Source organism: Nyctibius grandis, chromosome 1 (genome assembly GCF_013368605.1).
Source record: "Nyctibius grandis isolate bNycGra1 chromosome 1, bNycGra1.pri, whole genome shotgun sequence".
Classification (NCBI taxonomy): Eukaryota; Metazoa; Chordata; class Aves; order Nyctibiiformes; family Nyctibiidae; genus Nyctibius; species Nyctibius grandis.
Window position 1 is genome coordinate 9,867,584 of NC_090658.1, and position 26,417 is coordinate 9,894,000.

General features: G+C 44.0%; 1 protein-coding gene across 1 annotated transcript in view; it reads right to left on the reverse strand.

The window, feature by feature from the left end:
* Window positions 1-26,417, reverse strand: part of MEIS1 (Meis homeobox 1) — a 105,138-nt gene that overhangs the window by 45,044 nt on the left and 33,677 nt on the right. The window contains 1 exon segment of the mRNA XM_068396925.1: window positions 3,409-3,554. Within this exon segment, the coding sequence (XP_068253026.1) occupies window positions 3,409-3,554 (146 nt within the window).

Genomic DNA, 26,417 nt, shown 5'->3' on the forward strand with positions numbered 1-26,417 from the left:
GGAAGACTTAACACTTTTGGAGATGGAATAACTGCATAGCAGGAATTAAAACAGCCTATACACTTTTGAAAGATTGTATTAGTCCAGCATTTATTTTAAATCTTTCCAACCATTAATCATTAGTATGACAGCCACAGCAATTACTGTCTATTTTGTTTAATTTCATGCCACTGATGTGTATTAATATTACAATTGTGAGGGAAAAAAAAGTTGCCTTTGAAAAGGAGGGGTCCCAACTAACACCCCAATTAGGAAGCATCAGCAGTCAAGGGGATGCTGGATTTCGCGCTTAACTGACGCTCGTTTCTTCCCTGCCATTTTCCAGATGGGAAAGTGAAGGCAGGTTAAATGCTGGGGGCAAAAGGGAGGTATCTCCTGCCCTGACGTGTCCCCTGCCTGAACAGAACCACCTCCCTATCTCTCCTCACCTCCCGCTTTAGGGAGGACCTCATGTCCACCCTAGGGAAGACCAAATTCACTAATAATAAATAAATAAATAAATAAGTTGGGATCTTTCGTTTCCTCAGCTGACCACTCCTCAGGATGACCTCCCTCCCACAGCGAGAAGCTCTGCTAGGGACAGTGTTGTGCCCATGTGTAGGGTTATAAGAGCAGTCATGAGGCCCAGATACCCTCAAAAATGAACTGGAGCCTTAATTCTTAATTCCTTCAGTCTCTCACCCCCCTACTCCTCAGCTCTGACTGCAGCCATGATTTGGGCCTGGGTTTTTTTTGCAGAGAGGACAGCACCCCAAGCAGCTTGTCAACATGTTATGTTGCTCTAGTGCTAACTGTAGTGTTGACTCTTCCCCACGTTACCAATGTGCTTGCCTGGAGGACATCTTCCTCTACACACAAGACCCACTGCCATTCTGGATGCACAAGTCCTCTGGTGCCTCCTCACTCCAGTGAGAGCACTCCCAGCTGAAACACGTGCTTCAAAGAGCCTACAATGTTGTCCAGATGTGTTTTAATTTGGGGAAACTGCCCATGACCCCGCCTAGAGTCAATTTGAAAGGTCTGTCTCAAGGTTGTAGCTGGACAAGGTTGGACTGAGTAAACCAATTCTGCTTTACTGAACTGATCAGACAAGCCTGGGGCTACCATGATGCTGCCAGAAGAAGAGAAAGCTGCCCTGCAATAAATCTGCATGCTTCATCTGGCTGGGATGGATCTACACAGGGGATGGTACATTTTTAAAGCAAGCTTTAGCCCGGTGCTGCAAGTTAGAAAATGCAGCGGGGGGTTCTTTCCGTATTTGAGCCTTCCAAAAGAAACCACCTTACAAGCAGATGCCCAGATGGTGTCTCCCAGGGGCAGCTACCAGCACTGCAGCAAGCTCTGCAGGCACTCTCGTCTTCTCTTTTGCACACCATTACTGCACAGCAGAAGAGTGAAAAGCCACTTACACCCTACACCTAATCTGGACAAAACAGTGATAGGGTCCATTCTCTGGTCCCGAGACTGTGCATGAAGCCAGCTGCAGGGTCAGGTCAAGTCCACATAGCTAAATTCTCAACACAGGGTGGCTCCTGCCACAAAGTCTTGCGGGAGTCACTCCTGCTATCTTCTGACATACTCCTAGGAATGGGTTTGGAGGGTGGTAGCTGGTCCAGGCTAAGAGCGTGCTGGAGACTGCTCAGGCAGTTTAACAGGACAGACAGTCACATTCCTGTGCCTGGGCCTGGGTGATCTTTAATTTAATAGCACAAACACAGCTACAGGTCACTTGCAGGAAAAAAATATTAATTTAATTCATAATTCCTCAGCTGGGAATTACAGGGACTGACATGCAGTTGCTCAGTCTCCCCTGGTGTGCCTTGTCCTCAGTGCAGAGCTTCCCGGGCATCTCCTCAAACTAGAACCTAAACCAGCTGCATCAGGCTGGTGTGAGCATTGCTGCCAGCACAGCATCCCTGGACCATTTTGGAGGCAAATGTCCTTAACCTCACACCTAACTGCAGAGACACACCAGGTTTCAGCTCCTCTTGGGTGAGGGCCTAGAACTGGGGAGCCACCAAAACCAAACGGGACCTCAGCCTTTGGGAGCAATGCGCTGAATGAACCAGGGACAGGGCTAAAGACTTGGGGCACAGCCGACCTAGAGTCTGCCAGAGAGAGAGATTAACTTGGAGATAACCGAGGCCCTCTCCAGCCTTGGAAGAGGAGTGCTCCACCACGAAGGTTCATTCATAGCAACCCAGGATGGCACAGGGCAGAATTCCCCGCCTGATCCCCGTGATGACAAGAGTCATGGCAGATATCTGGTTTCTTGGCTCAGCGGGGGATGGAGGGGCGATGTGCATGAACACTTCCTCCTGTTTACGAGTATACCCTTGGCAGGGCTCCCATTGGGGCTGGGCAAGCTGGCCAGCTTCTGGTTTCACCCTGACCCTAACTACAGGCAGGGGAGAGAGTCAACCACTGGGCTTAAAGGTGAGAAACGTTCTTCACTATCATCTGCAGACCCCCGATACCCCTCTCTTGGCCCTTATCCTCCTGGCACAGAAAAGCTCAGACAGAAAACCTGTGGCTGAAGGCCCACATCCCCACAGTGGATGAAAACACAGTGACAGATCACCACGATTTGATGAAAACGGAAAATGGCATTAGAAACACTTTTCTACATGCTAATGTTAGAAGGTGTGGTACACAATATAAAGCCTTGAAAGAAGCTCCAGCATCCAGCTTAGCCCCACACACCTGTCCAGAGCTTTGAGTTCTAATCCCAGGAATAAAAAAAAATACAGGTAGCTGTGGCAACAGAAATAGCTGCACATCCCCCCACCCCTTGATAATGTTAAATACAGGAGTAACTTACACTCTGGGAATGAGTACATCTCAAAGAAAAAAATATACTTTGCTATTAAACCAGATACATTCAGACCTTTCATCATGAAGCTTCTGATGATCTCTGACAAACATCATGAATACGGTCTTTGTTTGCTTTTTGCTTAGTTTTTAATCTCCCAAGTTATTTTCCGCGGTTCTCCGGAGCACAGAACCAAGTGGCCAAACGCTGCTCTCTGCTCCGGAGCAGCAATTCCCACGTCAACTAAGGGGAGCTGCAGCTGTGCAAGCAGTGGGGCAGGACAGGTCTCCGAGGTTATTAGTATAAGCTTAGTCACACTTTGCAGTGACTGTCCAGTTAACAACTGTGACTTGAATCAAAAAAGAAAAAAAAAAAATCTAAAAACACACACACAAAACCCCCCAAAACCATAAAAACATACACTCCGTGCTCTTCCCCTGGCATCTAGCAAATGAGGCAACAACAACTCTGCCTGGAAAAGTTCCCTGAGCTGCCTGTCAACAACATCATACGTATTTTTTTTTGCTTTCTACGACTACTACAACTATGACATTTTCCATGTTTTATTTTGCATATGTGATCTAGAGTTCACTTACTGTTAGATGCTGGAACAGCCATGCCCTCATGATATTTGTGGCTACTTTGGGAAAGATGCCACGCTTTTTATGTCGCTTTTTGTCCTTATCTGGATCATCATCATCACCTGTGCTGGGGGAAGCTACACTGTTGTCCAAGCCGTCACCTGTAAATATAGTGAATCAAATTTTGACTTATGCTACCTTTATATACTTCAGCCGAAGCCTGGCTTTGGGTATAAACTGCATGAATATTTAAATGAGGTATAAATTCTTTAACACCATAATTCACCAGGGGTTGAGGGGATGAAGGGGGAAGAGACATGGGGAGAGGAAAGGTCTCAGGACTGTGTCAGCCCCGTTCTGGTTTATCCTGAAGGACAGCACGGCCATTTCTGCCACTGTAACCCAAAACAAAAAAGTACTTAAACAAAAAAATAAAATAAAAAATTTTGCAAGCATCCAGCTTGCAAAAGTGGAAACGGTGACTTTTCTTCACACGAGGTCACTTCCCAAAAATTCATCCCAATCAGCTACTTTGGCTGAGATGGCAATTAGGAAAACATCGGTGGTGGCCCGTCCCCATGACGTGTGTGAAGCTGGGTGCCCTGTCCCACTCTGGGATGCGAAAAGCGGGTTGAATGCTGCTCTCTTGCAACATCATATTCTCTCCCCAAATTCAGAAATAACCAGAGGATCGGGGCATCGCTTATGTTACGTCTTTTACAGACGTTCACCTTCCCGTGACTTTTTGACGGGAGATAGGTAGCTAACTGGCCTCCCCTCTTCCCAGCCCCAGCCGAAACAAATTCATAGTGGGATAAGTAGGTACCAATTTGACATACACCGTAGGAATTAACACCCTGCTTCGTGCCGGTGTGCCATATCCCTAATAGGTGTCTGCGCCTGTTAAACACCAACTGATCCAGAATGAATTTCTTTAATGCAGAGAAGGTCTCAGACAGTTCTCATCACATTAACAACATATCTACGGGAGGACGTAACTGCGCAGCAGCCAGCTTGGGTCTGGACTGATGGGATAGCGGTCCAAGGAAAACAAAAGTTGCAGTGCCCGGACAGTTTGCAGGCAATTTTTGTTTCAAACCCTGAAAGTAGTTTATAAATAAGTCCACAGAGCAAATCAGTCTTTGCATCCCCTGCATGTGGATTGAACGGTATAACCTGGCTTCCAAGGACACTGTATTTGTAGCAACATGGAGTTGTGATGTTATTAGGCAAGTGCTTTTTACAGCCCCAGGCAAGAATGATCAAGAAAGCAATCTGAATTGGGCTGAATCAAAACTATCTCTGTTAGGAATAAAAATAAAAAATAGATTTTAAGAAAAAAAACTGTCAAAGATGTAAACTGTTTTAACATGTAAACTGTCAAAATTATGATTCGTTAAACAGCTTTCAGCACCAAAAAAAAAAAGTTATTATTAGCACTATATTTTTAGTACCTCACTGACCATGGCAAATTTATAATTGTCCTTATGACTTGGCCTGTGTCTTTAATGAAATGGTAACCTTGGGTAGTTACAGAAACAAACAATATTTTTATGAAGAAATCAGATATCCGACAAATTCTTTGAAAGCCCAGTATGTAAAAAAGGGCTTTTATACAGAGAAGCAATTCACCATATAAAATAATAATTCATAAAAGAAACATGAGCAAAGGAAACAACTCAACAGCATTTAAAATTCCATGGGCTAATCCACTTTCTGTCTGTGAGAGGCAAACAAGGAAAAGAAAAGTATTACGCATTCATTGATTAAAAATGAAAAGCTTCTAACCTAATGACACTGCCTTTCACCACCTCCCTGCAATCGTCCACCCACCCTCTCCCCCCTCGCACCCCATTTTTTTTTTTTAAATACACTCTCTCCTCATTTCAAACCCCCTTCAGATTAATTTAGCAGGCATCGCCTCGTGCCTGACGGGAGGAGGACTCATTGATAATTTATGGAAATATCTACTATAATCCAAGGGAGATGACTTTTTTTTCCAGCTTTGTGCATCAATAGATAATCAAGGCCTTCAAGCAGCCTTAGCTTCCCATTACCTCGGGCAAGAGAATTCCTGAAAGCATGCCTCCGGGGCACCTGAATTATATCCTCCATTAGGGGAGGAAAAGCTTTCTGCATTCCACCTTTAACACTCCCCAGAACCTTTCCTGTTTATTTCTCCTGTATGAAAGCAGAAGCATTAGGAACAGGATTTTTTTTTAAGTGAAGACTTATGTAGATACAATGGAGAAACCTTTCAAGCGCGAGCCAGATCACCTCCTTCAATCCCTGGCGGTGACCTATCCCAAATAAAAGGTTTCTGTTACATCATTAGCTCAAGCCAAAAACAGCCTTGGCTTAATGCACAGTTTGTTCTTCCTACTGTTTTTAGGCAAATACTGCTACTTTACTCCCATCTGGGAGGGAAATTACACTGCTGGGCTGTAATCTAAGACAAGATTTTCATTGGAAGCAAATGCTTTCAATCCAGTGTAAATACTGGTGCATGTTCAGAAAAGCCTAAAACAATAAACCCTGGCCCCATCCAACACAAGTTAGAGAAAGTGAAAGGCAGGGAGAGGATAAGAAAGCACCCAGCTATCCTAAGAGCAAATGCTTCGGCAGACTTTTATAAATTGTTTAACCTCTTCCACTTTTTTTAAATGGAAAATTGATCCCGTAAAGACTGAAACCACCGCGAGAAGTCTAAATGCTCAATTGTGGATTTTAGTATTTCCATCTACTTTGCAACTCGATACACTCACCTCTGTGAGGTCTCCAGAGATTCCCCCCTCCCCCCTTTTCTTTTTTCCCCCTCTCTTTTCCTCTTTTTAAAGCTCACTAAACAAACTTGAAGCACCGCTGACCAGCCACACGGTAGCAGCTACGAACCACATTTGTAAAATGTCAGCGGCGACTCCGTTCCTGAAGTTGACTTCTCCTGCCGCCAAATGAAGGCGAACTGAAAAGGTGGAAATAATCATAGAAATGATGCTAGTCCATAAACAAGCTTACAGCCTCATTAGTATAGCGGGAGGCTCTGCTGGGTGATTTATGCTTGTTTTGCTGATGCCATGAGGAAATGCCATAGGGCAACTTTAGCCAGCTGCTAATGGTTTCTGACAGCTTCTTAGCAACTAGCGCAAGCAACGCCGTGGCGTTTGCTAGTGACAGAAACCGAAAATGTCATATTATCTGCCCATGTGTCACAAAGTCCGTGTGGCAATTAACTAGTAGGCCAGTGACTGAGGGGCCAGAGGCTCTTCAAAATGGCCCATGGCTATTCGGGGGGCAGAGCAGGAGCATTGCTCGCATTTGCACTGCACATATGCACGGCCGTGTGTATGATCTGCATCACGCTTCCTCCACCTCAGCCACCGATGAGTTTGGTCCACGCGGATCCTTTGTCTGTGGAGAAACTCTGGCTCGCTTTCTCTTTAGGCACGGCGTGACATTATCAGAGGAACTGCAAGTAATCCATCTTGATATGATGGTTGGAAATGGCACTTTAATTGGCAATACCTGATTCTCTGGTTTTGAGCGCTGGATCTGAAGGTGCTAGCTGTTTTTCTGCTCGCTCGCAAATTAGTCTAAAAGGATTTAAGATCACTGAAGCAGACTCGTTGCCTGTCAAATCGCTGGGAGCGCAGCGACTCTGCACAGCAACTAGATGCTATTTAAAAAAAAAAAAACCCAGAGCCTGTAAGGAGCAGGAGGAGAGCCCGGGCTCCTTGCGCCCGTTCCCCAGCGACCAACACCAGGCGCTATATGTCAAACTGTCAAACCTTTCAGCGTGGCCGTTTGCCCTTTCAAATAATATTTAAGAATTGTTTTTACACAAATTTTTATAGGCCATGGTCTAGTGAAAGAGGCCAACCAACAAAGAAAGGAATTTGTACTACAATTCGTCCATGGACGATTTCTTGCCAGACCTGGGCCGGTCCCCATGGAGCAAGGCAGGTGACCTGTGGCAGCTCCCCGGCTGTCGGGGAGCTCCGATTTCAAACGCCCTCAACTCCGGCGTCCCAGAGTTGCCTATTTAAGCACACCCAGGCATTTAGGCCGCGCTATCTTGTTCCTTTCAAGAAACGATAAAGCAGTATTTATCGTATTCAGCCCTGCTGAATGGGTCAGGCCGGCCGTGCCAGCAGGGGCTCCTCTCACTGTGGCCCCCTCCCCGTCGCCATCGCCTCCTACAACTTCCCTTCTCCTCCCACTCCCCCAAAAATTGAAGGCAGAAGCAGCAAAGGGCAACCAGGTTTACAGTGGCTCCTCAAGTGGGTAACGCTCTCTTTGTCCTGGGTGATGCGTTATAAATCTTTGTTGGCAAAATAGGTGCTTCTGGAGAGCAACTTGGCACATGGGCTCGCCTTCAGTGGCAGTGGCTGTTGCAGGAATTAGGTGGCAACTCAAAGCCTCCTCCCTCGCTTCCACACTGAACCAAAATGAAACGTCATCACCCTGTGATGCTGGGAAGGCAGAGCTATGCAACTTTCAGCCATCCAGCTTCTAAATCCATCCTCAGACCTAGAAGTTGCTCAGATACGACATAAATAGTCCCAATCCCAAGTCCAGGCTGTTTCAGAAAGGTTGGAAATTCAGGTGTCCTAAAACACCCAGCCCTTCACTTGACTAGAAAATCCATGCTTTTGCATGTGCCTCTTTAGACTAACATCCTTGAATGATTTTAAGTGACTACAAATCTCAATAGCAAAGTGCCAAATATAGTTTTACTACAAGTTTCTTCACCGGACGCAACAGGTTATTTCTCACTGCACGTAGCCCTGTCCTTGGATCAAACCTGTATTTGGAACACAAGTATTTTTATATCAAAGATAAAAATACTATTCCTAAAAAGCCTGCTTCCCACACTTCTGTCACGAGATCTGATAGAGCTTTTGGGGTCTACTGTTCAATTTGCTGGGAGGGGGTGATAGGAGGGAACTGGCTTCGCTGAGGCCCACCAAATCATGAACATCACCTTCCAGCTTTTACAGTCCACCTCTAGATAAGCAGCTAAATCTACTACTTTAAGGTTTTCACAGAATAAAATGTGAAAGACATACTTAGAAGCCCTGCAAAAGACCCAGAGCAACTTTTAGGTCTGCCCTGGACTGGATGGCTCCATTAACATGGAACTAAATCAGTGTCCTAAAAGATTCAACACTCCCTAAGTTGAACTTATCTTTATGCTTCCAAATCTCTCGTGTTAAAAGCAGCCTCTGTCTCCTGGAAGAAATTTATGGTTTGCACTTACTTCTGCATTTAATAACCTAATATCATTTAAATATGCACTGTGTTTGGACAAAAACTGTTGACTTCTGTCCTAGACTTGCAATGTTTTCAGTGTTATGAACTGAAACACCTAACATGGTGCCCCAAAGTTTGCCGGCTTTTTGGTAGTGTTATTTTTAAAAAATTATATCACAATTTCTTTTAAAAAGCATTGATATATGAGTTCCTCAAATTCCTGCTTCTGCTAGCATGAGAAATCTACATTATCTAAGCCAAATATTTAACTGTTCACTGTCCATCCACAGCTCTGTTGGTTCCTTTCTCTTTTAACCCCTCCAACAACCCAAACCTCTTTAGCAACCTTTCCAGGTAACTGGAAAGCAGGATTCATTAATAATGTTAAGCAACATAATGTACTAGAGAGTTTTTAAGTGGCAAAATTACTTCCCTTAACCTTTCTTTAGTGCTCTGTGCTCATTTAGAGTAACTATTATAATTTCTGCACCTTTACCTATGTTACCCATTACAGAAACACATCTCCAGTTTGCTGAATACCCACACATCCACCATGCTGACTTTTCACAGCACAAAACCAGGCCTACATGTGAAATGTCATTTTCCTATAAGGTACAAAATTATGAACTCTCAAAAAGCAGGTTCAAGGATGCAGCAAGTTTTTCTGTAAAACAAAAGCAACAGAGAAGGAATCTGCCACAACCTACTGTTCACTGGCCTTAAACCAAGGATCTTCATTTCAGACCACCAGCATTGAATAGACTTGGGCAAAAAAAGAAGAATATGGAGGTTTCTGGAGTTTTTTTATTTGTTTCTGACACAACCAGCTCTAACTTGGCAAAGGAATGTGGTGAGCAGAAGTCACACCCAAATGACTCTGACGTGAGTCAGGGTGGCTAATATGCATGTCCACAAGTATAGGAGGACAAGTTCACTCCTCAGAAATGATCGTTCCTCCTTACAGCAAGATGGGGAAGGAGACAAGCTGAGCAGCACAGGGGGATGAGTGCTCAGATATGCCAGGAGAGAGCTGGAAGGCAGTGGCACAGTCTGGGGATGCATGCCCAGCTGGTAATCCAAGTTATACCTATTTGTTGAGGAGAACTAGAAGTTTTGACATGAAAAGGCCTGTGAGTTTAGAAGATTTCTCCAAAATACATTATTTTAAAATCTACACATACACATGCACGTATATATTGCATACGTAACACTGTGACTGCTCTCAACCTGCCAATGCCCAAGCACGGCATGCAAGCTAAGGATGGGGCTACCAGCAAAAAGGTACTTCAGAAAGCTTAGAGTAACTGCGCAATTTCTTCAACAGGAAAAACATTTTGTATTAGTTTGGATCCATGATTAGTCAGACATGATGGAAGCATCCTCTCCAGGAGTTCCTGAGGTCAATGGCAATCATCTCAGCACACTGAGTGGCCTACAGAACAGCCCCCAAAATGATATACAACAATGATGTAGGTCTGCTTGTGAATTTGTAACATGGTGTTCACGAGAGACTGATTTTTTCTTATTCCTTAAGGAAGAAGCCTTCTCAAATATACTTAATAAAAAGTTAATGAGGAACAACAAGGTTGAAAATGAGCATTAGCAAGGAACAAATACCATGTGTTTGGGTTTGCACACATCTCGTAAGGAGATGCGGTGCATGTTTCATGCAAGGATTCAGACCATGACATAAACGGTAGGAGGTTGTCAGTCACAGATAGTATCCATATTTACAAGATACTAAAGGAAACGGTTGCAAAAATATCCTACATGAATATTCATAGATGGAGTAATCTGGACAATTATAAATTACACTCTGGCATTCGACAAATTTTCAGAGTTTTTTTCTTGAATCACTGTACTTTGTTCTTTAGAGACAGGAGCACCTTCTTCTGGTAACTTGATCCTCCTTTTTGACTTGAATTTCCTTCAGGCGAGCAACTAGCAAATTAGCTGTCTGTGCAAAGAGTCAAAACAGCATTGATGAATAGGGGGAAAACCCCACAGATTTTCCTCATTTTCATTTGTTCGGCAGCTTTTTACAGCTGAAAGGAAGGAAACCTCTTCTCCTGCACAACATAGCACTTCTTAATGGGGTTCAGAAAACTCTGATATTATGGATAAGTTGTGTGATATTTCTGGGGCCATGCATCTATGCGCCGAATTAAATATTAAAAAGAAAGCAATTCATTGTATGGGAAGCAAACAACTTTCTGCTGCCAGCAACAGAAGTTTACTTTGAGCAGCTGGAAGTAAATACCCTACAGAAAAGTATCTGGTTAAACAGAAAAACATCCTGCTTTAACCAAGAATTGTAAAAAGCTTAAACAGGTCATTTTTTTTTTTTTAACCTAAAAGCCAGCATGACGATCCTACCACTTCTTGGGAAGAGCTGTTTTTCAGTCATTCTCTCATTTTATTCAAATATAGGTCTTTTTTTGAAACCTATTCTCTCCAGCCTCAGCTGGAGAGCTGGCCCTCCCAGCTATGGGTCCCATCAGTTGCGGTCTCCATCAGAAGTCAACCACATACATCTGAGACACAGGTAAATCCACAGCTGGATTTGGCAGGACTTACTCCTTTGCAAAGGGAGCACAAGAAGCAGCAGGAGAAGCACAGGACTGCTCTGTTGTGTGGGAAATATGCCCAACTAATACCCCAAATGGCTAGGAGGTCAACTTCTGTAAATCTCTACAGCTCCTTAACAACTGGCTCTATCTTTGTGTTTATCCAGCTCCTAAGACACTTGACTCTTGGACTGAGCGCAAGCAGCTATAAGAGGCTCAAAGCAAAGATCAGAAGCATATTACATATAAACTAAGGGACGCATTATCTGTAGAAACAGTTTATTACAGTGGAGGATTTAAGCAGGCTTCCTTCCCTAAACACAGCTAAATTGCCCTGGGCCGTGCCTGCATGCCTACTGCAGAGGAGATGGTGCCGTAGATTTCATGTTGTACAACAGAAAATATGCACCAAAACCTTGGCACTGTCTAAACCATTCAGAATTAGGTTCTTCTGTCGAAAAAAAAAAATATTCATTTCTGGGCAAAACAAATCAAAATGCTTAGGATTGTTGAACCAAACTAAAGCATTTTCTTTTGGGCCGATTCAAGACCAACCGATGCTAGCCTAAGCTGCAGTGTGCTCTGCGGGAACTGTAGTTCAGATGCTGTTTGCCCCAAATCCTCTTTTGCAGAGCTGGATCCCATATATCACAGGAGTCATATAACCATAATGAATGGGAAAGAATTAGTCTAGCTGTGGCTCAGGCAAGTCAGGATTCATGACCTACCAAGTCCATATTTCCAATTGGAAGTTCCCACATGGCTTGTGTCAAGTTAAAAAGTTTGTGCTGATAAGCAATGCATTTTCTTCTATTCCTGTCACCCATTTTAAACTCATAGCAAAACCAATAAATTATTCTTTTCCCTCTCCCTAGGCCATCAGTAACATCTGACAATGAAACACAAGGCACAATTAAAAGAAAACTATCATTAAACTTCACTTTGAACGCCATGGCGGGACCACATACTCTATTTCCCCACATACAGTGGTCACTTTGCAACTACAAAAGGCAGAATTAAAAGCGATGAGAATAAAATGCCCCCCATATCATCTACCTTCTCTCTTTTGATAGTAACAAAGTCTCAGTTGCCATTGCCTGTGCTTCATAAAACCACCCATCATCTCACACAACCTTATAAAGACCCACTTGCTGCAGCCATTACTCCAGCAAATCATAGCCACTGAAACCTCCTGACTGGGCAGTGAGTGAAAAGACACCTGGCTTTGAACTTAAGGCACAAAATAATTATTTTTTTCTTACTTAAAACAAGAGGAAGACAATTTTGATTTGTTATGGAGGGTTAATCCAAAAAACCCTTCTGAGGCAGCCGTGTGGTTCCCAATGCAGGACCCTGTATCTCATAGCTATGGAAAGGAGTGCAGAGAGGAGGGTTGGCCACGTCCACCTAGAAGAAGCGTTTCCACAAGGTGTCTTTGAGGTCCGATGGAAATTAGATACCTGTGTCACGGCCTGAATTGCTGGGGAGAATGACAGGGACATGGGAATCTTCTAGTACCTGGGTCCACATGAACAGGGCAGGAGTTGGACCCAAAACACTTCTCCTCCTCTTTTCTAAACAAATGTTACAAATATTTGCAAGCATAACTGAATGGACAGCATTTGGACTGCACTACGTTTCCTCCCCTCACCCTGCCCTAGCTGGGATGCTCAGAAGAAGCCTGCATCGCTCTCCAAAGACAAAACCTTATGTTACCACACACATAACCAGCTAGGAAAAACCACCTTAATTACAAAATAAGGGAGCCCTCCTGTCAGACCTTTGAATGAAAGGCATAGACAGAATTAATCATGTTTTTCTTATGCTGTCCCCACTGCTCCTTGCTTCCTGGCACCCTGAATCCACTGCTCTTGTTCTTCCAGCAAAAGCCGGTCACTCTGGAGGGCCCGTGACAATAGCAGGAGGCTGCTCTGCGGGAAGGAGGTGCAGAAGCCAAAAGAAGATAAGTAGATTTGACAGAGCCAAGCTCACACAAAATTTTCTTCCACTTGACTGTCCCTCTCCACACAAAAGGCAAATTTGCTCTGGAGGTGGCACTTAAAAAAGGGCCACAATGGGAAAACAAACCTGAAGCTGGGCTTAGAGCAAAGGCGTAGTGGCATCGGCTCTGGGGCCAGCAACGAGGCTCGCCACTGCCACTCACACGGCTCCCGCTGCCCTCTGCTCGGCACGATGAGTAGGAGAGCGGTGCTTTCAGGCACATCCACCTCCCCACCGCCTTGCCTGCGGCTCATGTGGGCAGCACCTGATAGAGCATGGCACTATAGACGGAGGGCACCCACGGGTGTCATTCTGCACCAACCAAAGCACAACCATTAGCGGTAGCTGGGCTAAACTTTGCTTGGGCTCATCTACACAAATTGGGGTTAGAAAGCCTCAATTTTGGTAGGATGCAGCTGCAGTTGCTGGAGAAGAGGGCTGCTTGCTCTGCCCAGACTTCTCTTGCTCTGCGTGGCTAGGAGGGATCAAGCAATGACAGCCATGATGCTCAGGCCACTAACTCCCCTTCTACAAACACTTCCCCCCCAAAAACTGGAAACTACCTTCTCACCTCCACTAACAGCCCTTGGGTGTGGGGCGGTGGGGTGGCTCCATGGGCAGGTCAGGATACAACCCCTGCACATCCAAGTGGGGTGGTGTGAATCCAGACCCCATGGCAGAGCCTAGAAACTCAAGAAGGCTTGGAGAGTCCTTCGGAGAAATAACGGAGATGGGGAGGTGGTCTTGACCCTGCTCCTCGTGGTCAGGCACTGGCCACCAGGCTCAGCACTGAAGCTGAGCTCCCTTCACGGTCCCCCCTCCAAGGGACACACAGGCACTGACAGCCCTTTCAGACACTTCAGTCCTACTAAGTTAGTACATCCCCTTGGGCTCCAGCTTAATGTATTCATGTCACTGCTATGTTTTTTTTTGTTTCCTATGACTTTCTGTCACAGCTTCTGGTGTTTTGCTGTTTGTTTTACAGTGCAGTTACAGGTTAGGGTGTTTTTTTCCCAAATTAAAACAAACAAACAACAAACCCAAATGCAAATCATCCAGGAACAAACAGATATCAGCAGGTCTAAAACATGCAATGAAGGTGAAAGCAAAGTCAGATCAATGCTGGACACCTAAAAACTTCCTGTGAATATCACCTACAGGTGCATGTGCACCTTATTTTTACCTCTTTCATCTTCCATCGCTACATATTCCCAGACATCATCTACCCGGGATTACCTTGAATAGGCAAACTGAAAGGAGGAAAGGGAAAAACCTCTGGTGCACCTCAGAATTTGGGTATTATTTATGTCACTACGTCTACTGGTATCAAAGATGGGAACCCACCTTGAGAGGGGTGAAGGATGGGAGGGAAGTAACATGGCTGTTTCCAGTTCATCTCTCTTTGACTCCAGTCCTTTGCAATAAAAGCGTTTAACCAAAATCCCACAGAAAGCTCTAAGCAAAGCTGGGTCATAGCAAAAACCCATCCAGTGTCTTAAAAAAAAACACCACCAAAATTCAAACATCCTTCAAAAAGTAAGCTAAAAAGATTTCTGGTGTTTCTTTTTCAATTCACAGCATTTGTCATTATCTCTAATAGCAACAGTAATAGAAATGGATAGAAAGAAAAAACTACATGCTTTTAGTAATTTGATGTACTTTAAATGACATGAATGAGTAACCAAGGAAGTTAAAGAAAACCTCAGGTTCTGGCAGGCTAAAAACCACAGGCATCAGCTTCCCCTAAGCAGGTATAGACCACATGGAAGAATAATCTTGCTTTTCTGCTGAAGCAACTTCATCCTTGTTGAAAGGGCTGAGGACCTTATCTCGCCCCTTCCACCCACTGGTGACGGAAGAGGAGTCTCATCTGCCCAGCGCACCACTTGATCCGTCTCCTCCTGGGGCAGCCTGGCAATGCATATAAAGTCACCAGCTTCACCTTCAAAATGGTTCTGCCAAATATCCCATTGCTCAGATGGTGTCCTCGTACCCTCTCAGTTGAGGTTACCATGGAATATATTTCAACTGTGTCTCCCATCTTTCTTGCCCCAACTTTCAAGACGTGCTTCTCAACCGATGTGCGAGGACATATCATGCACAGGCAGATAGCCAATGCTGCTCAAACACCCACAAAGTCCCTGTGCCCTTCCTGCGCATGCAGTATCAACTGGAAGGGGTTTATAGGCACCGGTCACAATGTAAAGGAAAAGACTGACTTTTCTCAGCATCCCATAAATGCTGGGAAGAGAGAAGAATGGAAAGGAAATGGAAGGAGCAACCTGGAAAGGAGAAGGGAAAAACAGGAGACCTTGGCTCAAAGGAGAGAGCTGACCACACTCTTAGCCCTGCCTTCATCTATGGAAGATGTTTGCTTTTATAAATCTCAGAAAAAATGTGGCATATGAGCTAAGTCAGCCCCTAGGCAGATTTAACTTGGGTGACCTGAACTTACTCTGCAGATCACCATAGGTCTCTCTGACCTTGGCAGTGACACAAGGATCATATTTTCTCATGGATGAATTACTCTGGAATAATTCTGCCAATGTATTAGGCATAAATAGCCTTCTATTTAGGACTGGGCAAGTACACTCTCTCTTTCTGCTTCTCACCTCCCCAAACAAAATCTATTTATTGGGATAAGGAAAACCCCACCCTTCATTAAGGTCTGGGTACACATCTCAAGGGCCAGACAGAAGCTTGGCTGCTTCATCCTCATGGCAATCTATTTTCAGCCACTGCCTTCAACAAGATGTACTTTGGAGTTAACTAGTAAGATTTGTCACTTTTGATTGCAATGGTCAGCCTCCATATTTGCAGATGAATATACAAATATCTTCAGATACAAAGGAGAGGGAATATACAGATTGATAGCAGGAAGGTTCAACTGTAATTGCCAGAACAGAAAACATGATCCTCGCTGTACATCTATATCTAAGTGAGGAGCAGCTCCACTAAAACCAGTCAAGTTGCACTGAGATAAGAAAAAAAAAAAACAACAAAAAAACCACAACAAACCAAACACCACATCTTGGTCTTGCAGAAAATTGACCAATTTGGAAGGAACAGGTAAACAGTGTGTTCTTGGACAAGAGTCAGCACAGTTTGGATGATGCAGACCTTTCCATTCAAGAGTTGCACTGTTTTTTTGTGTCTGGTCACTTGAGGTCACACCGCAGAGCTCTGAGGCTCTGCAGAAGCCCTGCATGCTTCCTCCCCATGACGGAGGTGGCTAAAGTGGCTATTAAAATCAGTTGTTATTCTGATGCCACCTGATTCTTAATTGCTAAAGAAATGGGGACTGAAACCACGGAAAGGGCTTTCTGGCACTTGCTAAGGAAGTATCAGTTTTTGAGGTCAGAATAACATCCCTTAAAAATATGAATCAGAGTGGTCCTTTCATGCTGCGTCTTGATAAAGGCAGGCAAAACATTAGCAGACTATTTTGATGAAGACCAGGATAGTTTTGTAATATATATACAGACACACACTCAGACACGCATAAAAAGGAAAGAAAATACTTGCAAACCTGTATTCAAATTATCCTGTGACAGTCAAATAAATCCTCGTAAATACTATTTCCAGTTTTCACCATCACTCTGAATGAGTCTCTTCTAATAAACCCATCGCATGTTGAGTGAAATGGAAACACAATTTTCTGACTGTTTGTGAACTGCTTGCTTCATCCGCACACAACTTTTGCTGTATGGCTGGCCACTTACAGCCTGGAGGCAAGTGTCTCAGTCTTAAGACTGGGTCACCAAGGCTTCTCAGGCAGAAAAGGAAGTCTCCAGTCACACGCTCGCACTGCTTCCCATCGCAATGCCAGAGCAATAATCACCGATGCCAAAACTGGCGATTCTCTTGAGACTGGAAAAGATTTTCACAAATATCTGCCAATTATCTGAGCAGCCACCAACAATGCCAGCCTCTGAACCATTGCTAATCACGCTGCCATTTCCTATGCAAAACAACTTTGAGTTTTGTCATTTATTTTGACTGCCTGACCAGCTTCACCTGCAATTCGTGGTTTAGGCAGATGAGAAGGGAAGACAGAGATTTTAATCTATAATCACCAGTTGAAATTCAAAGTTCAGCTAAAAAGCATTCTTACCTATACTTTATTTAACAGCTTCTATGGAAAAGATATTGACACAACAACCATATTTGCAATTGATATGATCTCAGGAGAGACCCGAGCAAGGAAAAATAGACCTGAAGAGGGCAATACATTCTTGCCTGTAAGACAATGTGGAGGCTCTCCCTTATGCTCACCTCTCACCAGCCCAGAAGGCGTTTTGCCCATCTGAGGTTGCACATGAACCTCATGCAAAAACATGTGAGGAGAGGCTCAGGACGGTGGGTGCTGTACAAGTTGGTCCAAAGACGACACTAATCTCTACGCCCCATGGCAGAGAGCGAGATGTAAATGAGGAGGCTGAAGTCTCAAAGCAGTCAACAAACATGCCAGAAAGCCCAACTTTCCGAGGTGCTGCAGGGATCTGTGCAGGTTATAAATCCTGCGGAGCAAGCAGAACAGCTCATGAGGAAGCCTCCACCGGGACATCCCTGGAAGCACCTCACTCAGCTCCCTTCCTCGGGTTTACCCTGGAGAGCCATCCCTCAAGATCCCAGATAAGGCACACTGACAAGGTGCTGAATGAAAGCCCGCACTGCCGCTGCCAGTAACCTGCCCTCCCTCCGCGGCTGCAAACCTCCAGCACTTGAAACCCAGCACCATCCCCAGCCTTTGCATTCACAGCTTCCCAAGGAAGCAAGCCCTGAATTTCACATTTCTGGGGCACAGCGAGGTTACTGTGCCCAATATGGACATATTTTTCAGGACAGCATCCAAAGTGGACTTCAATGTGAAAATAAGAGTTCAATATTCTGCATAAAAATTATTAAAAACCCCCTCCACCTCATCTGCTAGTGAGGATTGTTACAAATAAGACTACAGAACGAAGCGGACAAATGAGCCTTTTTGAATGCATATTAGTGCGCTTAAATGGACCGAATGTGCATCTTCTTAGTTTGGACTGGAAGTAGGTTTAACTCTGGTTTTACATTTAAAAGCAGACAAGGAAGGTACGTGGAGAGAAGTCCCAGCAGCTGCCATGCCAGCAGACAAAGACCCCATGCCCAAACAGCACAACAAAGCGAAGCCCTGAGCTGTTTGAGTATGGCCATTCCTACATCAACTCCGCAATGAATTTCATTTCAAGGCTTCGCTCACAGAGTCTTTCATCTCATGAAATACCTCCATGCTGTTTAGATGGAAGTTGAGCAAAGCGTTGCTACCAAGTTTCACAAGCTTGTCTATCAGGTTTTATATTTAAGTCCCCAGCTCCCAGAGTCATGTGCAAACCTTCCACCAAAAACTCACACAATGATGAAGCAAGCAACCTCGTGATGGCAGAGAAAGCTTGAAACCTGGCCTCCTAAGAGCGAGGCATGGGAATACAAACACTTCCTCCCCACCATAAGTAATATTAAAATATAAATATCTCTTCTTCTATGCATGTCAAGATTTTTGAACAGCTCAGATCACCAATACAGGTTAGCAAAGACAACAACTTTCATGAGATGCTCAGGCCAGCGTGCTCAGGAGCTGCAGAGGACAGAGCCTCACCCATGTACGCAACACCCAAGCCCACTCCCCTCACCTTCAACAGTACAAAACTCTTTATTCTGCTTCTCCATGCAGAGAAAACATTTCCTTCCTAAAGAAATGACAACTTTTAGCACAGATTCATCCCTCCTTACTCCAAGCATTTAAGTCAGACTGCCAAGCTAAGTGTCTGAGCAAGGCGATTAGTCCTCTCCAAGTCCCTCCACAGTCAATGGAGAGAAACAGAAATTCTCCAGAGGGAAATTCAGGACTGAGATGACTGCAAGAACATGCACACTATTAGCTTTGAATACTGCACAGAAAAGTAAAAACTTACAAGCAGCAAGGCTATCACAAGGAAACAATGGCTAACGAAGGCTGACTATGCCCATCTCTGTTTCTAAACAAGATCTGGACTTCAGGGTCCTGTCTAAAATTACTCAGGATAGAAAAGCTGAATTTAGCTCCCATCCATCACCTTATCATGAGGATACAACCTCATGCTTCCTGCCACTGAGAATCTGGGAAAACGCAAAATTCTACCTCTTATCATCAAATCAGAATTATTTTCTTCTTCCTACTTTGCCTTACTTAAGGAAGAAAAAAAAAAGCCCTCCTTGATAGATAGCTAAATTTATGTCTTACCAAACTGAATGTAAATGCAAGAAACAGGAAGCTTTTACTTGGAAACTGGAATTTCAAGCACTCAGTGGCAAACAATGAACCGGAGAGATAAAGATGCAATAGCAATGGTAGGGGACAGACCTGCCGAGCTTCCTGCCCACACTGACTCAAGAGCATGTGTCCTACCATGATATGGACCGGCCACACCGCTTGCTTTTATTTTGGTAATTGCTATTTGTTCCTGTGAAAGCCCCTATAAAAACAAGTCAGAAGACTGGACAATAGTAGACCCGCCATGTCTTATAGCCAGATCTTTTACTTAACACTTTAGCAAAAGATGTAATCAGCGGATCTTTGTCCATTTATACAATTCTCTCTGCTGCGACGAGGATTGTATTACACTCTCCAGCATCCGCCAGATCAGAGCATCCAGCCTTCCCCATCACTTCAAGAGATTGATCTGATACTTGAAAGCACATTTGCTATTATCTACTTCAGCCCTTTGGAAATGACATTACACAGATACAGGGGGCAGGCAAATATTGCCGCTCTTTTATTATTCCTGCCTGTTCCCTCGCTTGTAATATCTGAGAAGTTCCCAGGTCAATGGGATTACTTTATCTTCCTCCCCCTTCCTTTATCTCCTCCCTCACCCCACAGGTATCTGTGTCCAAATGGGACTCTTCAGCAGGGGGTTTGCTTGACCTGGGTCACTTGAAGGTCAAGCTTTTCACCACTTGCTAATGCAAAGCTTCCCCCCAGTCCTCCACAGCCCTCAAAAGGCCAGGGGGTCCAGGGTACCCCCTCCCCACGCACCCCTCTCCCGGCTGCGGGTGCAGATGGAGAAAGCAAATGCTCCTCAGTGAAGCTGCAGAAGCAAAATCCTCCCCGTATGGAAACTGGAACATGTTTTGTGTTTTTAAATAAACAAAGCAAAAGGAGAAGCTCCTGAAAAATCAGCTCAGCAGAGACTTTATTCCTGCACTAAACTTGAAGGATGGGAGGCTTAACTAGTTAGGAGCAACTCGGACTATATTTTTGCCTACCAGAACGAAGATCGATTTTTATTTAGATTGATTTTAAGATTTACATGCAAGAAATTGATACAATTGGATCAAATACACACTAAAACAAATTGTTGACTCCCATGAAAGCAAATAAAACCAAAACAAATTTCACAGATCTCATCTACCAGCATTTGAGATTTGCTTTATTTCATTATTTTGTATACACTTATGGGGCAGAAATTTGCTTAACTCTTTTCCACTTCTCTTTCTTTTACTGAAACAATAAGACTCGCTGCAGAATTTTTTTGTACTTAAATATTATCACCAGGACAGCATATGGCAAACTACCAGCAGGCAGTTTATCTTCATCCTCTTTGTAAGCTAAAATTAGCACAATGCTTTTGCAACAGCGTATGATGTGTTCAGACCAGTACGATATACCTAATACAACTTCAGATCCATCCCTGGCTAACCTCCAATATTCAAGTAAATTGATTGTTAATTTTAATTGAGTATTAACATGTTTAGTATCAAGTTGGTATTTATCAACTTGAGAGGCACTTTTAAGTTTAATGCTGTCGTTTCACCTACACCAACTGCAACAGTAAATAAAATTTGTGTATTAGTAACACACAGAATTTCAATTCGTTTGTCTGAGGCAATTCTAATTTATATTAAAACATTATATATGGAAAGCCATGCTGCAAAATTGCATATTTGTGCAATTTCAGTGACACATAATTAATCATGGTGAAGAGCTGGTATACCCATATTATGACTTACATGCTCCTCCTGCTGCAGCCTGCATTCCTGCAGACCACAAGCTGGTTACTTTATTGGATTTAAATTCAACTAAGTCACCAACTTTATCGGGATTAAATTCAACCAAGACACCAACTTTACATTTCCCAATGACATAGCTACGCCAACCCTCTCTGCTTGCCAGTCTGCTGGTTCAACCTGGTAAATTATGGCCACCTCAGGGGTTTTTTAGCTGGATTAAATCTGTGGTGAGACACTAATGTTGGCACCGTTTGCTAATTTGTTTCTCATAGCTGTAGCACTAAGGAACTTAGCACAACACTCTTGCTAAAGGAAATACGAAAGGTCCTGAAAAAGCCCTGTACTTCACAAGGCGGGTTGTTTTACCACCTTTCTTGGCAGGTTCACAAAATAAAAACGTGTAATAGTGGGAGGCAGTCACATCCAAGCATGTATACGACCAAACACACGCACAAACTATAAATATTTATGTACTGACACGCAAAGATTTTGTGGCTCAGTCCGTTCACCAACTGACAAAACAGCCCCCTGCTTTACCCACAGCCCATCACAAAACTACAACGCGGGACCAAGTCTGTCTGATAGTTATGCTGAAATAATACCACCACAATTCTTGCTTCTACACAGCCAGCCTCACGCAGAATTTTCATGGGTTATTCCAGACAGATACAGAAAAAAAGAAAATGGGCAAAATCCTGCACCGAAGTCTCTCCTAGGGCACCCTCACTGCCACAGCCAGGGACAGGAGAGGATAAATACGAGATGCTTTACCGAGCAGGGAAGGGAGGAGGAGTATGGCATGAGCATAACGTTTCAACCCGACTTTGTTGCCCTTTTTCCACCCCCTGCCATTTCCCTGCATCTTATCCCCTACTCTTTAGCAAGAGGCTGCTACACTCTGACATTGCAGTGCTCTGAAAGAAACTTAAACACAATTTTAAATGATGACACTTTACTTCCAAGCGGTTCAGTTAATACTGACCGCATTATCTCTTTCCCCTGCTTTATGAAGGCAGTTGATGCAGAAGTGCATGTGCCATAACCCAGGGCCCCAAGCAGGAGCACCACAATGGGGTTTCTTCCTCAGTGCTGTGCTGAGGAGGGAGGAGATGCTCTTGCCACGGCAATGAGAGCAACAAAAGGTTCTCCACCCTACAAGCCTTGCTTCCATGACTTTCACTTGCTGACCAGACAGAGTTAAGATATGCCTTCTTCTGAAGTCCATTGGGATGATACAGACTTCAGAATATTTTTAGCATGCATCCATGTGACACTAACTGCTATTCAGAGAGCTGGGGGAAGATTTAAGAATTAGTTAGGTTACATCCACCACCTTTAGTTCTTTTCTGAGGACATAAGTGGTGGCTCCTAGTAGGTCTTCTCCTGCCCTTCTGCAAAAGATGAATTTACAGTCCTGAGACAACACGCAGTATCAGGGCTGCAAGGGCCATCGCTCTCTTTTGGCACAGGATCAGACAGGGAAAAACAAAGTTGAAAAGGCTGTCCCTACTATATTTTTATTTACTTATATGATAGTTATTCTTTTTGACACCTCCACATTATGCTTCTGCAAAGAGCAACCACAAAAAACTGCCTGCAAACTCTGTGTGAGATTTTCAACACTCATGAGGAACAAAATAAAAAATAGAGAGAGAGAGATATATATATATCTCATCTGTGGCTATTAAATGCCAGAGATACCACCTGGCGATGAGGAAGTTTCTCAAGCCACAGAGTGCCGGAGGGTGGCAGAGGGCTCGGGGGAGATAGCGCTTGCCCTGATGTGACACTGATCCCATGGCACATCACATACCCGGCCAGGCTCTGCCATGTCCTTTCCCACCTCCCAAGCCCTACCAGCAAAAATTCAAGCATGCCAAAGGCAAGATGCAAAGGGTACACGGAGGAGGCATTATGGTTAAAGAGACAAGCCAGAGAGCTCAAAGGTTTTACCAACAACACCCTCATTCAAAGACCAATCAGAGCAGCATCAGGCATTTGCTTAGTCGCAGCCCTGCAATCCCCTACCAGCTCGGGGAGAAGAGACATCGGGTCTCTCCCTCTGGTATTTCGCACGGCACCGACTACTTGGGTCACCAGGCCAGTGAGAAGCAATCCCCCATGAATTATATGGTGACAGGTGGCTCCGCCACAAGCTGCAGGGGCTGCCCCAATCACCCAGGGAAGGTCCCCATCTCATTCATGAATGTAAATAAAAAAATAAAAAAAAAATAAAAGCCCTTGTGCATCAATGTGCTTAGAAAAAATGATGTCAGCATCTTACAGCACTGATCCTATTAATTAATCCCTTAAAGAATGCCCCCTCGCCCACAAACATATAATGTAATGCCAGCTTAATCTTACCTAAAAAAAAGTACAATGCAATAAGATTACTAGTCTGACTCTGCTAACTGTTACAGCACTGCTTAATCCTGCATTTCGGTGCTTCAACAAGCTCCTACAATGCTGTACGGAGTTTATCAGAGCAGTTGCCAAGACAAGCAGGACTTATGTTTTAAACAATATAATTCCACGGTCTTTTGTGCTCTTTACTTGTTATTTTTATACAATGACTTTCATCCCGGAAGATCTCAAAGCCTATTGCCTGTTCCTGTTTCCATTGAAGTCTTCCTTTCAGGTTTCATATTGGAGCAGGATTAGAAATTTAAAAGAAATATATATATATATATATATAAAATATATATAAGGGGGGGATATAGCAGCAAGATCTGCTGGGGCAGGATGCTCCCTCCCGTTCCCCGAACGCAGATGGAGTGGGTGGCATCAAGCTGGCCCCCTCCTCCCAAAAAACTGCCAGGGAACCCCCCTGGGACCCTGCCCAAAAAAAGCAGGCGCAGGTGTGACCTACCAAAGTATCGTCCCTCCATCCCTGCAATAACTTTTGTCTTTTTAATCCCCAGGCCGCCCTCCCACCGGCACAGCCCCGCTCCGGCAACGCGTGCCCGCAGCCACGCATTACCCCATCTTCGCTGGTTATAGACATATTAAGATTCCCATGGAATAGAAGAATAAAGCTCTGCTAGCTCCCTGTAATTATCAAATCAGCCCGAAAATGAGGAAGAATTGAGAATCCTCATTATAGCACATCATAAAACACAGCTAGGTCTCGTGCTTGCTGTATGTTACCGGCGCAGTCTGCCAACAAAACTTTACAAAGAGCGCAGACATTCATGTTTGCTGAGATATTAAAGTCATAAAAGGGGAAATTTGTATTTTATTTTCCCACAGCCTAAATGAAGGTGAACCAAGCAAATTTGGCAAAGAGCACTAGTCAGATGCCATTTCCCACAGCAGCGTGGTTTTTTCCTCTGGGAATAAAACATTTTCCTTCAACTACTGTTTATAACTCTTATCAGTTCAACAGCAATAGAGCCATCAAGTCCAATATCTTGTGGAAAAAAGTCAAGGTCAACAAGTACTTGCATTTTCGTTTATCTTTAGCTGCAATTGCTACTGACATTCAATTGGGTAATAAACATGAGGACTGTCAAATGCTCTCAGCAAACAGGTGATCCAAAAGCTATCAGAGAGAAAGAGGCTACTGCCAGGTAATCAAACAATTCTGTTGCAACAATTATGATTTGAGTGCATTCATTTACCGAAGCAATCACCTGTCAAATTTGAATGAAGAGCGTCAAACCATTCCCACCACCAGGGTAATAAGGGCCAGAAAATACAAACTCTGTCTACTTTCTTCCCAACAAAAGCATGCCAGCATTAGCCAGAGCCATCAAAAATAAGGTAAATAAAAAATCCAGTATCTTACTTCCTGAATAGAATTTTTTAAAATTATTTTAACATAAAAAACAGAGGAGATGGGTCTAAGTAGCTCAGTCTCATATTGGTCTCTCCCAGGAGCAAGAATGGATGTTTTGGAAACCCGTATAGAAAGCGGGTTACACAGAAGCGACTGTGCCACAGCTCTGACAATCAGCACTTGGGCAGCTTCCTGAGCCAGTGGTTTTCCTAGACCAGGGTTTTTAATAGCTACAGAAGGACCTATTTTTCCACAAATTGGTCTAATCTCTTTTTGTACCCTGCAGACCTCCGCAGCACACTGTAGCAATAAATTTAACCCAACACGTAAAACATTTTTGTTTGTTTTAAACCTGCTAACGCTCTGTAAAGCTCCTGTGCCCTGAGACTTGGTGAACACCCACCCTTAGTCCTTGCATTACGGGACAAGCACACGCTTTCTCCAGACACAACTCATTTTTTTTAAAGACTTATCTTCCAACTTTAATAATCTTTTTTTTTTTTTTGCTTCCCAGCATTTCACGTGAGAGGTTTACGCCAAGCAGCCCGATGGCACACCCTGTTGCATCACTAATCCAGAAACAACGTGTGCTTACAGGTTTACACTAACTGCGAGAAAATGTTTCTCAAAAGCCATCTCAGGAACACAACTTTGCTTCCTTAACCTCCAATTTAAAGAGGTTCATGGCACACACCTGAATGTCACACACTGCCTGCATCAGATAGCAAAAGACTCAGCTAAAGCCACCAACACCTGGGAAGGCAAGCGGGGATTGCGCTGGGGCCTTCAAGATGGAAAGCATATGGGCCATATGGGAAGTTCATTGGCTTCAATGAGCCACCGCAACCTAAAGGAGCACGGCCAGGATTGTGTAGAGGAAAAAAAAAAAAACCACCAGAATAAAGTAACAATTTTTCTAAGTCAAATCGTATCAGTGATCTTCAAAACACAAGACTGAGATACTGCTAAAAAGGGGTATATTGGACACCGAAAACTCCAAATCTAGTTCTACAACTACTTGCAACCAAACCTCTCTCTACCCCACCCAAGGGGGAAAGCAAGAAGCCCTTCAGTCCTACACCTGAGTTTTTAGGTAACAGCCCAAGATGTGATTTAGCAATGTGGTATTTTCCACTGCTGCTTGGCATATTCAAGATCTCGTCCTCAGTAACACACCCGGGGCCGTGCAGACTCACTTCGGGGCCTGCAAAAGCCTTGCACCACTGATGGGATGCTCGGTTCAGGGTCAGGGCCATGTTCTTACATACACGTCTATATATACACAGACTTGTGCACAGCCACACAGATGTTTAATGGGACAGACATTTCTAAGTTTAGAAAAACTTGCCAAGAAAAAGAAAAAAAAAAAGGGACTCCAGCACATGAATTTTGCTGCTTGATTA